This window comes from Strix uralensis, chromosome 14 (genome assembly GCF_047716275.1).
Source record: "Strix uralensis isolate ZFMK-TIS-50842 chromosome 14, bStrUra1, whole genome shotgun sequence".
Taxonomy (NCBI): domain Eukaryota; kingdom Metazoa; phylum Chordata; class Aves; order Strigiformes; family Strigidae; genus Strix; species Strix uralensis.
In genome coordinates this window covers 14,567,138-14,584,636 of record NC_133985.1, presented here as the reverse complement: position 1 = coordinate 14,584,636, position 17,499 = coordinate 14,567,138, and the positions used below count along the sequence as shown (strand labels likewise).

Below are 17,499 nucleotides of genomic sequence, written 5' to 3'. Positions count from 1 at the left end.
GGCTTCCGGCGGGCGCCAGTTCCGCTTCCGGTGCGGCGGATCCCGGGCCGGTGCCGGTTCCGTTGCCAGGGTGAGGGGCCGCATCGCGCTGCCGGGGGGCAGGGGGGTGGGGAGTGGATCGGTGGCGCCGCTGTCACCCGGTGGGTTTCGGGGGGCGCCGCCGTGCCCCCGATCACCGGGGCAGCGCGGTGGGTCTGGGCCCGGGGCCGGGCCCGTCCGTGTGCGGCGGAGGCCGGGCTTTACCGGACCGGGGTGATGCAGGGCCGGTCGCGGGGTTGGGGGGGAGGGCCCGAGGCGCCTGTTTCGGGCGGGTCGGTGCCCCCCTTACGTCTGCGGGGCGGGAGCGGCTCCCCAGGCCCGGGGCCGGCAGCACCGTGCGGGCTCTCCCCGCCCGCCTGGCCCGGTGTCGCGGCCGGGACAGCCCCGGCAGGGAACGGGGGGACAAGCGGACCGCGGCGTCTGTTCCTGCGGCTGCGGGGACGCGCATGCGGTTGTGGCGGACACAGAGCAGCTTCTGTTGGAAAGCCCGTGCCTCCACCTGTTGCGGTGTAGTGGAAAGTGCTGCGGTCCTGCCTGCAGAGTCGTGCACCTTCTGTGCTTTGGGGGGTTTATGTTGCTTAGTGAAACTTAAAGGTGCGAATGTCTCTCTTCCGTATCTTCACAGAAAAGAGGTGTAATGCGACAATTTAACTACAACACTACTTTCTCCGACCCAGTGACCTTCCAACCCATAGGCTCTTGGTGGTCCAAGGGGCTTGTAAAGGCTCTGAAGCTGTAATTAGCCAAATCAGGCTTCATTTCAGTAAACTTCCCTTTTGAATGGCGTCCAGCCCCGATGATAGAAACTTTGAAAATCCCTGTGTCTCCTTCTGCTCCTAATCTGTTTTCCTGTAATCATTGATTCTGGTGTCCACACAGTCCCCTTAGCATTTTGGCATTAAATAAAGTTGTCTTATTTCTGCTTGGCATTTCTGATAACATTCATCTCGACAGGACTGTAATTCAGTAAGGATAGACGATTGGTCAAGTGCTCAACTTTGGAGGGATGATCTTTTCAATTTAGCACTGGACAGAGACTTGAGAAGTTTTCTTACAGTTCTTACCCTATGCATTTTCTTGCAGAACTATTTGAGGTGAGAAAACAGACAATAAACTCTTCTTTCTGTAAACTTAGTCAAACATTTATGAACAGGGATAATTTATGATAATGACCCTATGTATCAACATTGCTTGATGCTGTGCAGCCTTAACCACAGTTGAATTTCTTAGGGCCTCTAAGAGCCCTTTTTTACAGGATAATACTAGATCCCTATCTGATTTGGGGGCATTTGGAAAAAAAAAAAAAAAGAAAAAAAGATATTTTTTTTCTGTGATACTAGTTTTCCTCTTCAATTTGTTTTCAGGGCTTTTAGAGGGAATAGTGTGGAGGTGTGGCTTGTAGTGTCCTCAGCAAGCAGGTTGTAGCTAGCCCTCTGTTTCTCATCCGGTCTGAGCTTGGTGGGTATGCTTGTTTGTTTCTTATAGGCTACATTGTATAAATGAGAATAATTTTGTCTGAGAGCAGATAATCTCTGAGAATACAATGCCAGAGAGGAAGAGGAATCAGATTTAGATTCTGAGATTTTTCAGAATTGCCAGACCTGTATTTCTTGGTGTAATGTATTTCTTGAAGGTGGATAGCCTATTTTTTTCATAGGTCTGCTCTCTCTTCTTTTTGAATATCTTTTGAAGACAATCTGACCATTAGTGGTACAAAGACCTTCTCTGCATCACCTGACAGCCTGTAACAGCCTTTCATACCTTTCTATCTCCTTGATTCTCTGTTTCCAGGCCTTCCACATAAAGCTAAAAATCTTGTTTCTCTGCTGTGTTTAATGTAGGACTAAACTGTTAAATACAATTTGTATAAGTGATGCTGTGTAAATTAAAGATAGTGTAATTATGGTTGTTTTGTCAGCACTGCAATGAAAGTACAGTTCTTACAGTGTAATTGCACTGTGTAGGTGTGTATTTTGGCTTTGTTTTCAAACTCTTACTTTGATATTGCTACAGTGAGACGTGACCTGGGGTGTGTATTACTGCGGGTAACGCACAGTGAAAGTGATTAGAGAAATCCAATGCTAAAAATGAAGTGTTGGGTTCAGAACTATTTTTATGGTTTTATGTTTTAGGTATTTCCTACTTGCTGTTTTGTTGTTACATATGTAAAGATATCCAGGGCTGGTTCGGTTGCGTAATTATTGCAGAGGACATTTCTGAGATTTGAAATTACTTTTATGATACTGCAGTGCTCTGCCTGGGTGCTGGTTGTGCAGTGAACAGGCTGTACCTGCACGGAACACACAGCAAATGAGCATCTACTGGAGTAAACGGTGAATGTGACATTGCTAAATACACTGAAGTGGAACTCAGAGGCCCAGTTTTAGCACTGTTCTTTCTCCTGTAGTTTACACATTTTATCAACATGTTTATCATCTGTTCATGCAAAACAAAGAGCTCTTTGATGTACAATATAATAAGAAATCAAAAATAGTTTAAACAGACTGTAGCGTTTGTCTTCTGAAAAGAGTAATTCTATTTCCTCCTTACGTGATCATTGTATTTCCCTCCCGCAGCAGATTTTTCAGAAAATAATACTGAACATATGCTTCAAGGATGTCTCTCTCTCTCATAATAAAATGGGGTGGACAGGAGTATACAATAACCTCGCTATCAGAAGAAGACACAGTGTTGGATCTGAAGCAGTCTCTTAAAGGCCTTACTGGAGTGTTACCAGAGCGTCAGAAACTACTTGGACTTAAAATGAAGGGTAACTATTCATATTTGTTACGTTGTGGATGTGCCTGAAATGTTTATGGACAAACATCCCCTAAACCTAGCCAGGATGGGTGTACTAACAGGGCATCTACCTCCCAGACCTAGCTTTTGAATGAACATAGAAATTTTATACATCGATGGATATTGTGTATTATTGATACATCTACCTGGTCATTTTTTAATGGCTGACACGGAAGTGTGGCAAACATGCGTTAAAAAAAGTTAAATTGCTGCTTGGCAGACAAGCAATGTATCCGTATAGGAGGAGGATGATAATACAGCTTGGGGTATTCTGGTGTTTGATGGGTAGCTTATTTCAATTAAGCATGAAATGTATTGACAGTTTTCTAAAATCTCTCAGTGGCATTAAAAAAAAATTATCTGCTTGCATTATAGGCAAACCTGCAGATGATGATGTTAAGCTTGGAGCTCTCAAGTTGAAACCAAATACTAAAATTATGATGATGGGCACTCGTGAAGAGAGTTTGGTAAATACTTTACTTGTTTTTTAGCTTAAATAGGAAAAGATGCTTATATATATGTCTCCTTATTACAATTTTAGATTTTGAATATTCATTTGAAAATAGTAGTACAGTAGATTTTTGTTGGTGTTTATTTCTCTATGTAAAGTAAGCTTTCCTGCAGAACTCTGATAGCAGTGTATTCACTAGTCCTGTGTTGTTCTGGACTTGGAGTACAAACCTATTTTGATATTCACTGACTTCTCAAATCTGAACAATCATCAGCATACTTTAGTAATTCTTTCCACTAGTAAAGTGAAATAATTTTGGTTAAATAGTTTTTTTTTTCTCCTGTAACGTGCAGGAACAGAAACTTGATATCCATTGTTATTTTCCTTCAGTGATCCTAGTTATCTTTTATTATTCTTTCTCTAGGAAGATGTCCTTGGGCCACCTCCTGATAATGATGATGTTGTCAATGACTTTGATATTGAAGAGGAAGTTGTAGAAGTAGAAAACAGGTTAGGAGTTTTAGCTATTTAAAAACAGTCCTGTTATTGAATATACATTTTAATTAACTGTAACTTTTTTCACTGTTACATTAGGGAAGAAAATCTACTAAAAATTTCCCGCAGAGTTAAAGAATACAAAGTGGAAATTCTGAATCCTCCTAGAGAAGGAAAAAAGCTGCTGGTGCTAGATGTTGATTATACACTATTTGGTGAGATTTTATGCAACTTGTGGTTTTTGTTTAAGAGGTCAGTTTATTTGCCAGTTCACGTTTCCTGATTTTTGCTTTACAAATTTACTTCAGTAACTTTGGTACGTGTTGTACTATATAACTTCTGCTTTGTAATATTTTGGGGTCTTCTGCTCATATTTTAAAAAGCACTGGGCTTAAGTGTTGTGTATTGTTGATTTTAGTGCAGCAACTATTTACTTCCTGCAAGAAGACATGAAAAAGTAGCAATTTAGTATTTTATCCAAATAATCTTTCTCTTGACCAACTTGGATCTCGGACATCACAGTGGCAGAGCAAGATATTGTAAAATAATAATCTCAGTCTGTACCTGACTGACTCCACTTTTGGAGGCGTGGGAGAATAGCTTCAAGTTTTATTTCCAGATTGTTCCTAAACATGCACAAAAACATGTTTTACTTGGATATTCTGTCAGACTGGTTTTTTTGGAAGACAATTTTCCTTCTTAGTTTTCCGTGATGTAGGTGTGTCATGGCAGCTTGACTATAAGCAGTAAATAATAGCTTGCCTTATTCCTTTTCCTTAGCTTTTTTTTTTTTTCCATGAGATTTGTTTACAATCTGAGATGAAAATTCAGCCTATTACTGAGTTTAGAATTTTTGTTCAGAGCTTGTCTGCTAGCAGAATTTGACAGCAGTTTTCTAATTGGAACAGGCAACATTTGCATGTCTGAAACAAGCTTGATATACTTTCACAAAATTTGACCAGGTTTGAACGAATCAGTTTCACATCTGAGCTGTTACAAATTTGCTAAGGTGCACAGATAAACTATTTGGCCTGACTCTTCAAAGATATTCAGACCCACAGATCTCTGATTTAATTATTAGCTAAGCCCTCAAATACCTGTAAGGATCAATAGATAAATATCCCCTCTGCATCTTCTCTCCACCTTTAAAATGGGAATGGTAGTTTGCTATAAATTTATTCATGATTTTGAAGTGCCTCAGTGCCTCCCTCATGAAAACTCTTCAGGTGTCTGGGTAAATAGGAAAGTCGGACTGAACTTCAATAACTTAACTTGAACTTCAATAATGAACTGCTCCTCTCTCATATTCTTTTTAGACCACAGATCATGTGCCGAAACTGGGGTAGAACTGATGAGGCCATACCTTCATGAATTCCTGACGTCTGCATATGAGGATTATGATATTGTAATTTGGTGTAAGTTTTATACTTAATACCTAAGACTTTGTTGTAAATTGTCATTCCGAGCAGAGACTCCAGGTGGGAGGTTTTTATATAGCTTTTTAGTGTGAATCACAAGATCTAAAACAATACATTCAGCAGGAATGTTCACACAGCTATTAGAGCTATTTTAGAAAAACAGTAATTCTTACATTGCTCATATGAATGGGTCTAATCACAGTATTAAAGCTCAACATCACTTTACTACTCTGTGTTACTCTGTACAAACAAACGTTTGAAGTAACAAAATTGTATAATTCACATTCAGACACCCTTTGATGGCTATCTTTACAAATAATCTCAATCCAGACAATAAGTAACAAACTGCCAAATGAAGCAGATTCTCCTGTCTGCAGGGATGGTTGATCATTTGCCCTTGCATGCTGTTTTACTTCCTGTCCAACAGCTGGAGAACAGACTTTAGCCAGTGCAGAATTTAAACCATATTAAAATTGTGCTACAGATTTAGTTTTCATAGTCTGGAAGAATGTTTCCACATATTTTACATCAGTGGGCAATGTTGACACTTTGTCTTTTCCAGGTATTCTTATCATTGCTTCCAGGAGAAAAACTTGCAAAGGCAGCATGGTTCCTCAAAGCAGGTGTAGCCCACTTCTTATGGTCCTGCAGACTGTAGTTCAGTAACAGCTGATCTAGAAAATGGTTTAAATGTGTGCACTGCTCTATCTAGCTGTTCATTTGAAAAGTAAGCTTTTCCAAATAGAAATAGACTTCCATGAAGAAAGACTCTTCAAGGCAGGGAACCCTAAAAGCTGTAAGAGGGGTGGATCTTTCTGAAATGAAATTTTGTATAAAAATTTGGTATGTTAAGGGAACAATTTCTTGGCTTGTTTCTTTTTGACTGTCAGTGACGTATTTTGGTAAAGTATTCTTTCTGTTTTCTCCCTTTTGTTTCAGCTGCTACTAATATGAAGTGGATTGAAGCTAAAATGAAAGTAAGTTGTTCTGACTATTTCTAGTCTGGCTGACTGTTCATATAGTTGGACTCACGCTCAGCGTTATAGAGAGGGTTAGCAACTGCAGAAGTTGTATGAATCAAACCTAAGATTTTTAAATCTTCATATTCACTTTAAATTATCTTTGTCACAAAACTAGATTAAATCTAATTTTAGAATTCCACATGAACTATCGGCAATAGGTATGAAATTTAGAAGAACTAAACACAAGTCAGTACCTGCTGAAACTTAGATTAGTCACGCAGCCTTCACGGTTGCTTTCATCTTACCTCTAAGAGTTCTAGTCTTTAAGTGTAATGCCATTTTTTCTTAAAAGGAGCAAACAGATGTGGCATGCTGGAGTAGGTTATCAAGAGGAAGCTCTTTTCATATTTATCTTGTACCTCTTGCAGCTGTGTGGTTCTGTTGCTTCCTCTGCCTTATTAAAACATCTGTAAGAGCTCTTCTTTCAATCCAAGTTTCTTCCGTACAGAAAACAGGCAACTAGCCAGTTTGGCACAGCTGACCTAGTGGTAAACATATTTACAGTCAGGCTTAGCTGTAAATCTAACGAGCTTACTAAGAATTGCTGTATGTTTGGTTGGTGGGTTATATTTTTAATGCTTATAAATCAAAGCTTGTTTCCTTTTCAGAGAAAACTTCTCCAAATTTAAGCGTTTGTATCTCCATTCTTTGTTATGGACTAACCATTTTTTCAGGTTTTTAACAGATCAAAGCACATTTTCCAGTGTTCACTTCCTCAAAATAATGAATTGCTACAATTTTTCTAAACAAACAAAAATTCCTCAGAGTGATCTCAGAAATGAGAATCTTTAATCAGAACTATGAAGTGGAATTAGTGCAAGTAAAATCAGTGTTGAACCTTGCAAACATTGCACTTCTTGTGGCAGTGTTATATCTCTATTTATGTTGTGTCTGTCAGTGTAGTGCTAGGACTTAATCTTGTGGAAAATTATTGTTCAAAACTGGGTTGTTTCCCCTGCACTGGCCACCTCTCTACATTTCTAGGTTGCCCTCCCAGCCCTTTCTTATGTTACTGAACCACAACCCTTCTATACCTACTCCAGGATCTTGATCAACTGAGATTCCTACCACTAGATGCCAACTGCTGTTTCTCCTTAAACTGATAGCACCCAGGTGCTTACTTCTAAAAGCTTCACTTCTTGTCAGGAAACAACGATTCCAGCAATACTTGGCATTAAAGTTTTTGTTTTAAACTACAAAGCAAGAACAGCATTAAAAAGAAGGGAGTATCAGATAACCAAGTTTAATCTCTCATTTACTATCTATTTATGCCTGGAATTCAAATGGTCTAGCACAGCTAGTTATTTCAGTGTAACAGATCACTGACCCAGGTAGGTAGCGCTTTTCATTTGCAAGACTTACTTTTTCATATAAAAGCAAATCAGTTAAGTGTGGCTGGTTATTTTCAAGAGAGCTGTTGCAGTGGATATTTTCTCCTTGTTACATAGCTTTGCATGTTACTGCTGTTGCACGCACCAGAAATTGTCAGCAATGTCTCTGTTATAATGCGTCAGCAGATTTTATTATTACTTTTCAGCTTTGGAAAGGATTGGAAATGGAAATGCTCCTCTCTCGTTCAATCAAAGTTTTTTTTTATTTCTAAAAAGGATGTTTTTCTTGGACATGTGTAGGAGGAAACAGTAATAATGAGCTGTTACTGTATATTTCATCTTGGATTGGCCTGTGATTTGTTGTAACTTACTGGAAGGAACAAATAGCAGACAGTACACAGTTGCTATCCTTGCCATAGATACTGAGTAAAGTTGAGGCATGTAGAACTTGTGAAAGATTAGTGTTAAGGTATTGGCAGGACCTCTCTGTATTTTGCCTTTTCTGCAAAGTTGCTTTGATTTTACGCTGACATCAGTTAAGTTTCTGATAGTAAATACTGCAAAAAAAAATTTCTCTTAGCTTTTTTTCCTCTTGGAAGAATGGTATACTTTTGTGATTGAGATCAAAAAAAAATTAAACCCCCCCAGATGTCTTATTTCTAGTGTGTCTCTGGTAATTCACAGCAGCTCACCCTTTCGACAATCGTAGTTTCAGTTGTACAGCAGTAACACTGTCATAATTAGCTTTAATAATAAACCTTTGTGGTGCAGGAGCTTGGAGTGAGTACCAATGCAAACTACAAGATAACTTTCATGTTGGACAGTGCTGCCATGATAACGGTGCACACTCCTAGAAGAGGACTAATAGATGTAAGTACTTATTTTTTCCCCGATATTTTTCTACATTCAACTGACATGTTATACCCCTTTGAAATATTCAACAATAAAGTTGTGCTAGAGTTTTCATGCAAGAAATCTGTAAGAATCTTAGAAGCATAGATTTTTTGTTTTCCTACTGAAATTTTCTATTAATGTTTTGACTAGTACATTTGGATGACACTGCTTTCAAATCAAATAATAGAGATCTGTTGCAAGAAAATTTAATACCAACAGGAAGGTTTTCTTTAGTGGGAGGGGTATTTAGTATGTTGTATTATTTTACATCTCTTCCCTTATTAAAGCTCAACTACCTGCTCGTTTTTCAGCTAAAGAATACAAGTGTCCATTGGACTCAAGTTCCTATAAACTGGTAGTTTCATCTCCTGATTTACTTCACTTACCTTTTATGTGTTATTTTTGCAGGTGAAGCCTCTTGGTGTTATCTGGGGAAAATTTTCAGAATATTACAGCAAAAAAAATACTATTATGTTTGATGATATTGGCCGAAACTTCCTAATGAATCCACAGAACGGACTCAAGGTAATTTTAACTGGAATTTTAACTTATTACTACTCTTTTTTATACTTCAAGTTTCACTTTCTCATACTTCAAGTTTCACTTTCTCATACTTCTTTGCTGTATCATAGAGAAAGGCTATTCTTAACTAGCAAAGATTTTATTGTATTTTATTTAGATTGACATTTGTCTGGACTAATATTTCTGTAATAGTAGTATTAAATAAGCTTTGTTTCACTATTGTGTTTTTGAGAGACTACCAAAATCAATGAAATTATGATTTCTGCTTAAATTATACCTGCAAGCCAGAATCAAGCTGGGCATTGCTGACAGGCACCACTGAAATATATGATGTTCAATCTCAAGAGTGGTTATATTCAGGAAATAAAATAACAAGTGGCTGTACTTCATGGTAGCATGCCAGTGTAATAGCAAGCATTCTGTTCTGGGAAATAATTAATACCTTGAGCTATTTTGATTGCAGAACAGCAAATATTTCATTCTATAAAATTGTCAGCCACTTTGGGCTCCATTGTCAGTGCTGGTTCTGAATAAGTAGAATGCAACTTAAATTTGTACTTATATATGATGGTACAGCAGCATGGAGAACCCTCAATTATTTTTTTTAAAAAAAAAGATGTTTTCAAAAGCAAAAATCCAAGATGATGTTTATTTGAAAGCATCTATGACCTGAGGAGGATAGCAACTGATGAGATCTAGCAAGATGATGTTAATTGGAACTGTATAGTATTAGGAGAATCAGGAACAGCAAAGATCTTGCTGGGAGAGGATTATCCAGCGAGCTCCCTGTAACTCAGATTTGAAAGATGTTTGTCAAACTGTTGTTAAAAGAGCTGCAGACAAGAACGTTGAATCACTAAAACAAAGCACAGGTATAATGCATTCCAGGCTAAAAGCAATTGTCAGATAAACTTTATTTCTGACATCTCTTTTCATAGAAGCTATGATTGTAGTCAAATGCTTTTTGTTGAGAAAAAGCATCTGGTTCCAGTGATGCCACACAACTCAAAGCAGAGCTGAAAACCCCTTATTTCTCCTACAAAAATATCTGTGAAATCATATTGGAAAAGGTGGCAGTCCATTCCAGATCATTTTATCATTCTGTCTGACTAGGAAGGGAAGGCTCAAATTGGTTGAAGACAAAACAATTTCTTCCTGATGGGTAGGCAACACAAAAATCCTGCAGTCCAGTTTGCATGAACAACAAGACAAATTGCACACGGCCACAAACGGAAAAGGTTTTTCTTCCTCTTACCTAAGAGGAGTTATAACTTAGCATAGTACTGAACATATCTTTTAATTAGGTGGTAAGTGATAGAGAATCAGACCTGGTTTTCTTTCTTTGAGCAAATGGTTATACCCAGTTTATTTATTTTGTATAGATAAGGCCTTTTATGAAAGCACATTTAAATCGGGATAAAGACAAGGAGCTTCTAAAGCTCACTCAATACCTCAAAGAAATAGCAAAATTAGATGACTTTTTGGAGCTGAATCACAAACATTGGGAAAGGTAAGAACAAAGTCAAAATTCTTTCTTCCTTTTGTCTCTGACCCCACTGTGTTTTGCTTGAGGTTGTCTGTGCAAAGACTGAAAACAAATGAGCTGATGAACTTTGACATCAGTTACAGTTATGAAGGTCCTTTAGTTTAAGTAGAATTTTAATAAGGCTATAGTGTTTGGGCTGCTTCCCTAAAATGATAAGATTTTGACAGAATAGACTTTGTTTTCACACTTCTCCAATATTCAGGACCACCAGTTGTTTTCAGTTAAGTAATTACACTTCCTAAAGGGAAAAAAAAAAATTGAAGCAACCTGGTCCCTGGAGATCTGTCTCTTTTCATCCCTACGAAGTTAGGGTGTCAGTTCAGATCTCGGGTCTTTTGTTACAAGGCAGCTTTTCTGGTGGTTACTTCAGAGTTTTGGGGTGTTACAGTGTGGTTCTCAGGCACTATCCAGGTTGTGTGGTATTATGGTATTCATTAGCTCTGAAACACAAATGACTGTGTTATGAACAGGAGTTTTCCAAATACTTAGGGCACCAGTTAGCATCCTTATTCTTTCTAGAGAATTAGCTGAAGTGTCTGAGCAGAGTTCTTAATGGTTTTATGCAACAACCTGAAGTTTCAATATATGTGAAAAAAAGTGTGCACAATATGCTATTTGAAAAACACTCATTCAGTGCTTAAAAGAACAGCCTTGCAAACTTGATACAATTTTCTTGTTTCTGATTAGAACAGAAATTCAAATGTTAAAACTTTAAAAGCGGTGAAATTCTATGGATATTTCACACCATCGGTTAAATTAATTGAATTTTTTTTTTCTAGAGTATTTGCAAAGACCTCAATGTCACCACGTAGCCAGATTGCTTCAGCTGTAGTGGTAAGAGAGCTATGAGATCAGAAAACAGGCATTTTGGAGTAACTCAGATTCTCTAAAGAAGGTAGTGGAGGGCTGTTCTTTTCAGGTTATGCTGGATGACTGTTCATTAAAGTCTTTAATTTATTTGAAGGAGTGACATATCTAATGGGCTTTTTTATCTTGAAGGCTATAATAGCTACTTTTCCAACTGATGTTGTTTTCAACTTCTTAGAATAAAACATGTTTCCATTTCCTTTCTCCCTTTTGTTTAAAAGGCTAATAGAGTCTAACTAAAAACATGACTTTGAATTACTGTAAAATAACCTACCATGGAATTGAAAGAATGTTGAAATCAAATAAAACCATAAGTAATATTGATCACATTCCTAATTTTTGGTTATCAAAAAGAGGATTGCTAACAAAAAAAGAAATCAGATTTATACTTTGTGTTTATAAAAGGTACTGCATATATTTGTGCCTACCTTTTATTTTGTGAAAAACTGTACTTTTGTTTCTTTCAGGTATCTTTCAAAGAAGCAAGGACAATAACGCTAATAAAATTGTGTGGCACTGAACTGAAGGGAACATAACCAAGATCATTGGACTTTTCCTTGCTTTTATGCTAGAGTATGATAGTGCTGGACACTGGATCCAATGCCAGAATGACTGCTACACTTGGTCTTCCAGTTGGTTGGTTGTGGGTTTTTTTAAAAGATCACAGCAATAAGCTCAAAGTGGGAGAAACAAGTTACTTTTTCTTGCATTCAGTTCTGGTGTTACTACTTAAAAATACTTTCCTCTCCTTTGCTGCAGAAGTACAACCATAACCATTAAAGACCAAAACCATTCTGAAACTAGAAAAAAAATATTTAGACCAAAAAAGTTGAGTAAGGAGCCAACCTTGGCAGTGTATGAATTGTATAAGCCCTCTATTCCCTCCATCTTTAGAAACAGTCTCCCTCTCCCATTCCAGTATTTAAGTCTATAAATTACAAGTTGTCTTAAGTTTGGTATGTAATAGTATGTCAGTGTTTCTCTGTGCAAGACAGTAAGATGGGAAAGTACCACCTCTGTGGCCAATTTACCCCGGTGTGTGAACTTGTACTATAAAGCAGTGTTAACTGGAAAACAAAAGATTGAAGTTTGAGGGAGAGAAACCCACTCTTACGTGGTAAGTGAAAAGCAGTCTGCCTGAAAATTTCTCATGTCAGATGAAGGGTTTAAACCTCAGATGGGAAAGTCACATTCCTAACAAAGCATGAACAAAACCCTTGTTCTCTTCTAGCTAAATCTTGTCAAAGTGCAAACACTGTGTTTAAAGACAATATTCAGCCATACTGTTCTTAAAATATCATTTACTTGCGCTGCTTATGCCTGCACTATAGAAGTGTGATGTGACTGCTGTCTGGCATTACCAACACTTGTGCATTATGCAGTTCATGTATTTGAAAGAAGACTGACCCTTTCAAATAAAAATGGTATATATTGTTCTTAAGGAACTATAGCAGTTGTGTAAATAATAAATACCTTTTTCAGAATTTGTGTCCTGTACTGTCTTAAATGTCTAGTTTGCATAATAGAGAAGCTATTGATAATCATAATTTTGGGGTTTTTGAGGTGTTTCTTTGGACTCCGGAGGCAGCGATTTTTGCATCAGTAGTTAAGAAAGAGACTGGTATGTGCTGCTGCAGATTAGGGCAGTGGTGTCGAATAGTGAAGCACATAGCTGCCCGGGAAAGGAACCTTGACAGCAAATGTCAGAACAGCAGACACAAATGAGCTGTTAAGATGAGCATGTTAGGCTCCGGCTCAATGACTTGTCAGAAAATATACAGTTTCTTATCCGCTGCTCTTTGTGGTTTAGTGCCAACCCAAGCTGTGTTTTCAACTAGTAAACCAGAAACCTGATGTATAAAAATCTTTGGTTTAAGTAATTACAGAGGGTGAATTTCTGAAGGTTTGTCTCCTAGAGCTGGTTTCTGAACTAGAAGGCTGACTCGGTCACATACGTACAGTGCAGGCACAGTCCCCAAGGTTAGAACTGATCCTTTACCTAGAAAGGCTTCAGTAGCATAGATATGGGAATATGGGACTGGTACATGGTGTACAAGAATACCTTTCAATTTAAACAATTGAAAGAAGTCAAGGCATTGCACTTGAATCACCTATAGATTTTAGTATGTTAGCCAGATACAGAAACTGAACCAAGGGGATGTATTTAAACACACACCCATATATTTTTTTCCTCAAAGTTGGCATACTAACAGAAGTTTTATGATGAACAAGTGATACTCCTTTCTTTTGCTTTATATAAGGAACATTTAAAAAAAAAAAAAATCAAGATTTTTTTTTTTTTTTTTCTTTCAGTGACACTGGGATTTCATCCCAGAATTTCAGAGTATTTGCTGATCTGAAGTAGATGTGCACTCCCCTTTCAAATATTTTATAAGCTGAGCTGGAATATGTGAGGGTGTGATCTCAATGTGATGGTAACACATAGCTGTTGCTGACAAGTCATTATGTCTTATGACTAATGTTGTTTCCCTTACGTTTTATGTTTGAAGACTAGTTTTGCAATTTGAATTTTTTTTTTCTGCAAAAGCAGCCTGTGTATTTTACTGGCTATCTTCTAAAAATGCTGCAATGATTTACTTGGCTCTGAGACATGGTTGAGATTTATAAAATCACGAAGCTGTGGATAAGGCAAGCACAAAACTGATCTTCACCAAATCCCACAATACTAGAATGAGGGGTCACTCATACAAATACGACAGTGACTTAAAATTTTTAAGAGCACCAGGTAGCAACCTCCTGGAATTTGTTGCTATGGTTTGTTGTGGAGACAGGTGACATCAGCAGGTTCAGAAAGGAGTTAGATAACTTCAGGAAGCAGTCCATAGTCAGATGCTAAAGGCAATAGGCTAGGAAGATCTAATATCTTTAATCAAGAATGGCAGGTGCTGAGGGAGATGAGAGCGGGTCACACACAGCATCATGCCTGCATGCTCCCCTTTAACCACTGCTGGGTGGAACTGGCCAAAGCAGCACAGCTCTTGTGTTTGTACTACGTGATTCTTCTGGGCTATATATACGATATGATTCTCTTCCAAACTACCAGAATTTAGTATAACTGGAAGGATAAATGGCTACTTTTCTGCTTAGCCCCAAAATAACGTATTTATTGCTCATAAGTTCAGAGGAAAACACCTCTGCAGATTTTTTGTTTCTCCTTTTTGATAGGGAAGGCAGTTTTGACCTACTTGTATTTCCAAAGTGTAGTTAAGCCTTGAGAATAACTATCAACAGCAAAGTTTAAAGCCTTGTTCCCTGCTAACATTTAGTTTCCTTTTAGATTATATTGAGGTCCCTGAGAAGTATTTGATCAATGGCTTTCCCAATCTCTGTTAAAATAAATAGGATTAAAGCATAATCAAAGAGAGGGAGCAAGTGGCTTAATTATCGAGTTCATAATTTACTGTTCTACAAAACTCTGGAGAAGCATTAAATGGAGTCTGAAATACTCCAAATATTTTCATGTGTCAGATACTGTACTGGGCTCCCAGTACATGTCAAGCATTTTGTATGATGTTCTGTCTGATTATTCATACCAAAAGAGACAGTCCATTTAAAAATGAAGTTATTTCTGTAAGCTCTGGGTATCTGACAACTCTAATGCTTCACTGTGGCATGAATGCTCATCACTGGAGGTACACGGAATGACAGCTGAAGCCAGGAACTGAACTGCAAATTCAGCTCCACAAATCCTGCTGCATGACTGCAAAATCTACAGCTAGTTGCCAATTTTTATTCCTGACTTGACATTCAACTGACAGCAACTGGATGCCAAAGGGTTTAAGACAATTTTCCACTCTGTCTGTTCAGGATGTATTTAAGACTGATGTGAGAAGTGCTGAGTACTTTCTACCAATAAGATGAAGCCTAGGTAAAAACTGTTTCAGAGGGTAAAGAACAGTACACAGTTCTCCTGATTCATTAAAGCTGTTTAAAACAAGAAGTGCTGGATGAAGAGGTGTCAGAGGGCAGAATCCTCTGACATGTCACTACTGACATCGCAGCAGTCATGGCAGGTGCTAGCAGGTATTAGCATGGGCTTTGGCTGGGGGATTAATGGAGAAAGATTTCAGTGAAAAGGAAATGTTGAGAGAGAATAACAGGACTAGAAGAGAAAAATACTGATCTATCCTGGAGAAGACAAGGTACATCTTTCAAGTGTTATGAGTTTCTTGTGTAAGCAATATTAGCAATATCTTGTGACAGCCATGAGTTACCAGAGTACTATACCGACATCTGTGCTTTGAAAGGGCTCCTCACTAATCAGGACATGTTTTAGGTATAAGTGACTCAAAAGATTCAAGGTCTGGAAGAACTGCCTCCTGGCGAGAGATGAACAATTTGTGTTTGGTTAGGTTTTCCTAGAGAATGGTGAAAAATGGCTCTGATTCCTTACAGTGCTAAGTTTGACTCTCCTGACTTTATCTGCTGGACCACACTACTTTAGACCTTTATTTCCCAGCCCAGCTGTATAATCCCCCATTATCTTTTAGATCCTTGATAATTACATGAGGCCTCAACCTCAGAATTCATGTATCAGCCCTTTTCTGATGGTGTTATAATAGAGGATTTCAAAGTGAACTATTTATATACTGATGAGCTTTCTCATACATCCCTGAGCTTCATTATTTATGCTTATTTATGAAGTTTGCTCGTCTCTGGAGATCCTTTGATGCTGCTGTGATATTGTGAGCACTTGGATGCTTATTTAGTTCTCAGGATTCCGTGCAGAGCTTGGCATGTTTCCTTGCCACACACAGACACATACAATGCCATGCCATTAATTTCTATGTCTCTCCTAGCAAATAGTTCTCCCACCAATTCATTTTCTGTTAAGAAATAATGGGTACGAGTCAAAGGGAGCTTGTTCTCAAATTGCATAATGCTCTTGCACTATGGGTGGGGTGGTGGGCAAAGAGAAGTGCATCATTAACACTTGAAAGTTTTTTCCTTTCAACTGTCTAGTTGGAATTGCACACCCACTCTGCTCACACCACACCATTTTTCAAGGTGTTTATATATTAGAAAAGAGCAGCTCTTATCATTTTCACCATGGCAGGAGCCAGGGTGGCTGCAGCCCCTGCGTGCAAGGGGACAGGGTGATCACTGTTGCTGAGTGATATCCCCTCCTTCCCTTGCAACACCCCCAAAGATTTTGACTCTGGTGTTTTGAAACACTAAGGTTATTGCATCAGACTTTTATTGACTAAATATCTTCACCTGTGGTGTTAAAGCATTTGGTATTTAACAGTGAGAGCCTTGTTCTTCACTATTTACACTACTCTTGAGAGGAAGGCAAGTCAAACTCTGGATCAGAGCATCAAAGAAGTCATAGTTCAACATAAATGCTGGAGCCAAACATCTCAACCTTCAGATTTGATTGGGATTTTCATCTCCAGCAGTGTGAGCTAATACTTTGTTCTACTTGCTGCAAGATCAGTCCCTGGATTTTGAGTTGGATCTGCCATGCTTCTTCCCGAAGACAGACCACAGAGCCAGACAGCTGGGCATGAGTGGCTGATTCACAGGCTATTCAGAGAAGTTGTTTAAATTGCTTCACATTGGAGAGAAATGTGCACAGATGAAAAAAAAAATTGAACAAGCTCAGCTTTGATACCCAGAGTTATGTTTCTGAGCATGTTCTCATAGTAATATTGCGGTTAAAAAAACCTCCTTCCCCTCTTTGGTTTTTTTTTTTTTTTCAGTGCTCTATAATTTTCCCCTCATTTCTTAAAAATTTCTTGGTGTGAATGTATATCACATCTCTCAATTTGTGCTTTATTGGCACAGTGGACTCAATGCTCCATAGGAGGCTGTGTGCTGTGGTATTGTAATGGCTGAGTGCTTTGATGAGCTTTGTACACTATTGAGGTGTTACAAGGCAAGAGCTCCATTGGTAAGCATCGAACTTTATTCCTCAGGTGTTTTCCCCTAGTTTGGGTCATACTGGAAGAACAAATGGTGGCATGGAAAGAATAATGTAAATAATTTAAATTCTAGTAAAACTTCCTAAGACACCCTGATTCCTAAGGCAAGTTGAGATGGCTCTAGAACTGTATTTTGCAAAACTTGATAATTCCTTACCCTGCTTTCTATA

At 38.3% G+C, this 17,499-nt stretch overlaps 1 protein-coding gene across 7 annotated transcripts; it reads left to right on the top strand.

The window, feature by feature from the left end:
- Positions 1-2: 2 nt before the first annotated feature.
- On the top strand, positions 3-12,868 carry UBLCP1 (ubiquitin like domain containing CTD phosphatase 1). 7 transcript variants are annotated; one of them, XM_074883577.1, is made up of 13 exons: positions 25-70; positions 994-1,133; positions 2,619-2,809; positions 3,214-3,305; positions 3,714-3,799; positions 3,884-3,999; positions 5,101-5,199; positions 6,142-6,179; positions 8,327-8,425; positions 8,858-8,974; positions 10,354-10,481; positions 11,297-11,351; positions 11,852-12,868. In XM_074883577.1, the coding sequence occupies exons 3-13, from the start codon at positions 2,656-2,658 to the stop codon at positions 11,918-11,920; spliced, it is 1,053 nt and encodes a 350-aa protein (XP_074739678.1). In that variant the 5' UTR covers positions 25-70; positions 994-1,133; positions 2,619-2,655; the 3' UTR covers positions 11,921-12,868. The 7 variants fall into 7 exon arrangements, with proteins under 7 accessions (XP_074739676.1, XP_074739678.1, XP_074739677.1 ...); XM_074883576.1 differs by having other exon boundaries at positions 2,616-2,809; XM_074883575.1 differs by lacking the exon at positions 994-1,133 and having other exon boundaries at positions 3-70.
- The last annotated feature ends 4,631 nt before the right edge of the window (positions 12,869-17,499 follow it).

Coding starts and splice junctions, on each gene's coding strand:
- UBLCP1 (XM_074883575.1), top strand. CDS start 2,656: ATGTCTCTCTCTCTCATAATAAAATGGGGTGGACAGGAGTATACAATA. Junction 2,810..3,213: donor ACTTGGACTTAAAATGAAGG/GTAACTATTCAT, acceptor CTTGCATTATAG/GCAAACCTGCAGATGATGAT. Junction 5,200..6,141: donor TTATGATATTGTAATTTGGT/GTAAGTTTTATA, acceptor CTTTTGTTTCAG/CTGCTACTAATATGAAGTGG.